The 6,000-nt window shown below is 41.8% G+C and overlaps 1 protein-coding gene across 15 annotated transcripts in view; it reads right to left on the bottom strand.

Annotated features, from left to right (window-relative positions):
• Positions 1 to 4,626: 4,626 nt before the first annotated feature.
• SYNE1 (spectrin repeat containing nuclear envelope protein 1) overlaps positions 4,627 to 6,000 on the bottom strand; it is a 317,016-nt gene continuing 315,642 nt past the window's right edge. For all 15 annotated transcript variants that reach the window (XM_055810929.1, XM_055810939.1, XM_055810935.1 and 12 more), the window contains one exon: positions 4,627 to 5,739. In XM_055810929.1, coding sequence (XP_055666904.1) covers positions 5,499 to 5,739 — 241 coding nt within the window. In that variant the 3' untranslated portion in view covers positions 4,627 to 5,498. The remainder of the gene's footprint in view (positions 5,740 to 6,000) is intronic.

The raw sequence follows: 6,000 nt of genomic DNA, 5'->3' as shown, positions 1-6,000 counted from the left end.
GGCTATAGCACATTTCACAACATTGCTATCAAGGTTAAAAGCAGCCAGCCAGTACCTAGACTAGTTCCCTTATGTAGGGAACTCTGCGAATATAAAAGATACATTCTTCCTCCAAAGCCAACAGACAAATCACTTCCTCCCTCCAAGTCCCACCCGCCCACCCCCGCCGCCCCAACTTAGGCAAACATCGGTTTAGATGAGTTCTGCAATTGACTGCTGCAAGGGTTGAACAATTTTATAGCCAGACCACCCAGGTTAAACACAAACTTCACCGTGGCATTTCCTGCTCTTTTCCTTTCCACCGTCCATTGCTTTAAACAGCAAATAAAGATACTGGAAGTGCAAGTAAATGAGAAGATCGACGCTCTCTTCTCTTGTTTAAAAATTTGGACTTCTCCTTGACACTGTTCTTACTTCCAGAATCCTCCTACATTTGCTAAATCCTGATAGCACCTGTCGTTTGCAGACTGTGAGAAACCAGTTGTTATGCTTTGAAAATGCACACAGATGCACTCAGATGCACATGATGATGATGAGCACGTTGAGAGATGCCATCAGTTGTACACAGATCTCTCAAAACACAAATGGCACAAGACTGAGGGCCAGGGATGGCTGTTATTAAAACAATCCCAGCAGCTTTGTCCTTGTTCCATAACCAGCTGTAGGAGAAGAAAGCGAGACTGCAGGTGTTCACAGCACTTGCAGCAGAGCTGGAATTGTGGCAAACCAGTGGTGAGAAACTTGATCTGTTGCAGAATGAAGTTGTTACTGCTGCTGGAACAGGGTGGGGGATAGGCAATGAGTATCATCATGCTCACAACTGTAAGGAAGAAAGGCACACTATTTCTGTCATCTTCAGATCATTTTTACTCCTAACACTGTCAGATATCTCTAAATACTACTTTTCAGTCTGCTTTCAGATTTTGTAAAGCATGGTCCACAAACAAAAATCCACAAACAGATGCAGTAAGTTCAGTGCATCATTATTTTGCACTATTATTATTATTATAAGCATAATGAGATAGTGCCTTGATATTACCACACAGTCCGGAGTCACTGAGCAACCAGTTTCCACTATGGCATTAAACACCCGCTAATCACGAGGTGACTACAAGTCAGCAAGCAGGCTTCACGGTTGCAAGTAGCATCAAGCTGCAGGGATGATTATACCTCTACAGTAGCTACTCCATCTATCTACAGTAGAAAATGGTGACAAACATCATGCAGTAATGACTAGAATTCCCCAAGATGCAGTGTACTTTCTCTATGCTTGGACACGTACCTTCAACACAGACCGAGAGTTCTGCAGCTCGGGTGTTGCTTTTCGTCATGCCTTGCAGCCAAGGCTCAAGGCACATTACCAGAAATCAGTGCCTCGTGTTTGCAGGGCCCAAGTAGGCGAGGTGCTTCAGAGAGAGGGTAGATGACAGGCTGCAGGCTTAGTACAGAGACAGGGCACCTCAAGACTCTTAACTTGTGCATTTCTTAAAAACGTTTGTCCACACCCAAGTCCTCTGTGGCAGCATCCCAACAAGACAGAGAAAGGCAGAGAGAGCAGCCTGACATTACCAGAATGAGAAAGATGCCCAGGCTGCACAGCTGGCTAGTGCCACCATCTGCAGTGCTTGGCAGCTTTCTGGGTGTGTGTTTCTTCCCCCCACAGGTACCTCATTTACCCTGCTTCATACTGTAGTGATCAATGCATATGTTGATGTCACACTGGGGTTTGCAACTCAAGCTAGACCTTCAAGTCACTGGTGCTCTTGGGATGGAGCTTGCTTTAACAGAGATCCTGTGAAGTACTTTGCCATTTGTTTCCATTTTGACTTCTTTGTGCCAGTTTTTAGGATCAAGATTCTGCAAAATCACATTTGAAGTCATAATGGAATTGGTCCAGGGCCATGAAATTCCTTTTGGAGGAGCCTATTCCTCAAACCACTTTAACTGGTCAGATGTTGATTTTGTCCAGAGTCGAGATAGAAAATTCTGAAAGTAATAAGTCTGCAGTGACACGCAAGGGATCCTTTGACCTGCTGGCACAAAGTGCCTGTGATTCCCTTGAGACAGCTTACAGACTGACGTTCCTATCCTTAAAGATATGGGAGATTTAGCATTTACAAACAGGCATTTTTCCTGTCCGTGACATTTTCCTAATGTGTGTCTATCCCTGTCTGTGACTGCCTTATTCACAGGTATCAGAAGTTTGCCAGGAGGATGGCTCTGTGTAAGCAGATCAGTCAGGGTCAAAAGAAAGTTCTCTATATCCAACAGCTCTTTCAAATATACAGGCAATACATTGACACTATAGTTAGCTCTATGGCTAGAGATCAGAGCTTGAGGCCATGAACAGAAGCTTTGCTTTGAAACACCTGAAAGGAGGCAAGGCATAGCAGGTACGCTCTGCCCTCTGGTTCATCAGCAAGGCAGAGGTGAGACTGTACACAAAGGCCACAGGTAATCATCAGCCCAAAATGTGCTGAATTTGAAAGGTTTACTGACACTTGATGATGTGACATTCCAAATTCTTTACTTCCCTTAATTACTGTAACTTCTTTTTCCCCTTAGCCCTAACTCTCTTTAAGGAACTAATTATGAAAAGTTCCTACGATTTCACATCAGTTTTCCCCTGCCTATTTAATCAGCTTCACCTCCCCTCCTCTGGCAGTTCATCACTTTCGCACACTCCCTAGACTGAACACTTCAAGAGGTGAGAGAAAATAAAAGGGCATGACCATCACGAACAAGATGCAACCACCACCCCCCCACTTCATTTTAGTGACTACTCCCCAAAACTCCCCTGGGAGCTCAGGTGAGGTGTACAAATTCTGCTTTCCTTCTGCAGAAGACAGGCTTTTCTTCCCTAGGCATCCAGGAAGTGGGGAAGGCATTCAAACAACCAAGGGAAGCAGGGGCTAGAGTGGAAGAATAGCTGGCAAAATTCAAATGTCAGGTTGCAATTCAAAGCATGCCAGGTGCTATCCTGTGTACTTTTGATAAAGTACTTTATTAATTAATCTGACATCATTAAAACTGAACTCTCTCCCTTGCACTCCCCCTCTCACCCCTAACCAACTCCTTTCAAACCTCCCTGCCACTCACTCAGTTTTTAAATATTGTAACAGATGAACACAGATCTCACCTGTGACTTATTACCCGATTCCTTCAACACACTGCTCTTCCATAGGCTGATCCTCACAGGCTATCTACTACCTGTTATATAACATCTACTTCCATGGGATCACCAATAGTCTGCTGGAAAACAGGAGACAAAGTCAGGCTGCGATCCTTATTTCTCACTAGATTAGTTCCCTTATGTAGGGATTTACTCTTTGCTATGTTCTCTTCTAAAAGAAAACAAAAAATAAACCACCAAAACGATGGTTTAATATCTAAAGCATGCAAAAATCTGGACTAATAGATCTGAGTGAACTACCAAATTATTCACATATTCAATATGCCATTGACTAAATGACATCACTAAAGAGAATGACATCAGAAAAGAGAGGAGGGGTCATTTTATGGAATCTGTCAGGCTTGTTACAAGTAACAGCTTGTATTTGTACCCCAAAAGTGTGCTCCTTATCTTTATCTACTCAGAATCAGTGATTATGGATACTTATCTAGCCTAGCACAATTTCTGAATACCACTGAAGGAAACTAAGCCTTGGAAAGAATACATATCTGTGTCAGTCCAAGTCTGGGTCTCAGACATTGAAGATACTTTGTTCGCATAAAAAAGTCCTTTTCAGGAAAATTTTAATGTTACACTTGCTTACCTGGAAAGGAAGTTTTTATTTTTGGCTCCTCCAAATGCTGGAGTTCAGTTTGTGGTACTCTACCTCTGACCACCCTCCCCTCATACCAGCTCAAATGATGGCACCCCAGAAAAGTAACCCTATGTAACAGTAATTAATGTACTTGTATTTTCTTCTGGCTTTTTTATTTCTAAATAGACCAATATATAGACCAATATAGTCTAAGTAAAAACATTTAACTCACAGGAAAAATTCACATTGTGTGTCATGGCTGAAAACCCCCAAAGTTATAAAGAGCAGTAACTTAGAGCCATGGTCCATATTTTTTCAAAATAAAAAAAAAAAGTCCTGTTTTCGTTGAGTTCTGAGTGATAACCTTGGCAAAGTATCTGCCACTGCTCAGACTGCAAGTTTTCTGCAATATTTCAGGAAAATTTGTGAGTTTTCTATTTGTTATTTGTTCTGGTTTTCTGACATTTACACTTATGTTTTGGACATATTCCACTAGACTATTGGTAAAACATAAACATCTATCTTGGTATTAAGCTGCTATGGAGTATATTAAGAAGTTACCAATACACACACATAAAAAAATCTATTTCAGGGTGGACTGCTACAAGCTCTTGTACATGAGCGCACATACACACACACACAGAGTAACACACACACACACACAGAGAAACAATGCACGGGTGAGAATGAAACTCAAGAAGCAGCTTGAGGAAAAAAACCTGAAATGACTAATCATTAATTCAAAAAACAGACAGCTTTCTATATTAGCACAACCTCTGACACGATACTTTCCCATGTATTTTACCACTTGCCAAGTTCTCCAGATGTTCTCTTTCAAACATATACCTAATACTGTTAATTCGTTACAGCATCTTTTAATTCTTTTTAGAAGTGCAGCATATGTATGTCTTCTAGTTTTTTAATACTATACATATCGCATCCTAAACTTAGTTTTCCATAGTTGTCATTAAAAAGCACGTAGACAAAATATTTTATGGTATCTATAATAAATGCAAAGAAATTAATACAAACAAAACTTGGCTTAGCAAACTGTACATACATAAATATGTTCTTTTTTTTTTAACTTGACATTCAACATTTTTCCTCATAAAACCTTTTACTATCTTATTTATTACATCCATTTTTTTAAACCTTAAAAAAGTGCTTCTCAGATTTACACCTTGTGCATCCAAAGCAAAAGTTAGAACACCATGCCTGAAACAGAAATCACGAGGAATAACACACTGCCATACAAGATCCTTTAAAACTGTATGTTACAAATGCTCTAAAATGTCTTTAGCACGGGTTATTTTGTATACTGTAGATACCAAAAGGGTATTTAACAAAGACTGGCTAATGACTCATTTAGAGCAGCACACAGGAAAGGATCTACAGTATCAAGTCCTTGGCTATGCATAGTACAGGGCAATGACCTGGATATAAAGTGACTAAAAGATCCAGAATGCTGGACAGAAGGACATTTTCCTCACACATGTCACATCCTCCTTTAGTACCCAGGATGCGAGTATTGAATCAATGCTACTCAGGTAATATGTTGTGCAGTCTGATACTGATGAGTTACTAGCCAAGTGCCAGCAGAGAATGATACAGACACAGTGGTGGCTACAGAAGGTAGGTATAGCTGCCACTCTGAATCCTGTCACCCTTTAAAACCGTCCTGCCTCCCAGCTAACACTTCAGCAAGGTCACCCACTATCTCATGGTCCTCCTTCACAACGGAGGCGGACCATTTACATATTTTAGCATGGGGTGGAAAGAGCGGGCAAAGTTGTTGGCCATAGTACAGCTGTAGTCCTCCTTGGTCATTGGCACCAGGCAAGCCAGCCCGACCAGGAGCAGTAAGAGGAGCTGAAGCGGCAGAGCAGCTCTGAGGACTCTGAGGAAGAAGGACGGGCGCTGCCACGCTGGCCCAGCCTCAGAAGGGGAGGAACCTGAGCCACCTCTTGTGGACCTGAGAAAAGAAGATGGACAGGTGGTGAATACACTAGAACATTACTGCAGCAGAGGTTGCCCTTGGGCACTCAGCCTTCCCTGAAGGCTGGTTTATAACTTGTACAGACTTTGACTGACAACTGCAGAGGTATTTTTCACTGAACATGCTATTTCCTAACAATCTTAAGACACCCTGTCTTTCTAGACTGGGCAGGAAAACACCAGATGATCACAATAGAATGGGCTCTCTGACCCCACAGCCCCTGCATCAATTATAGGA

This window comes from Falco peregrinus, chromosome 7, assembly GCF_023634155.1.
Source record: "Falco peregrinus isolate bFalPer1 chromosome 7, bFalPer1.pri, whole genome shotgun sequence".
Lineage (NCBI taxonomy): Eukaryota > Metazoa > Chordata > Aves > Falconiformes > Falconidae > Falco > Falco peregrinus.
This window is presented reverse-complemented; position numbering and strand designations above follow the sequence as displayed.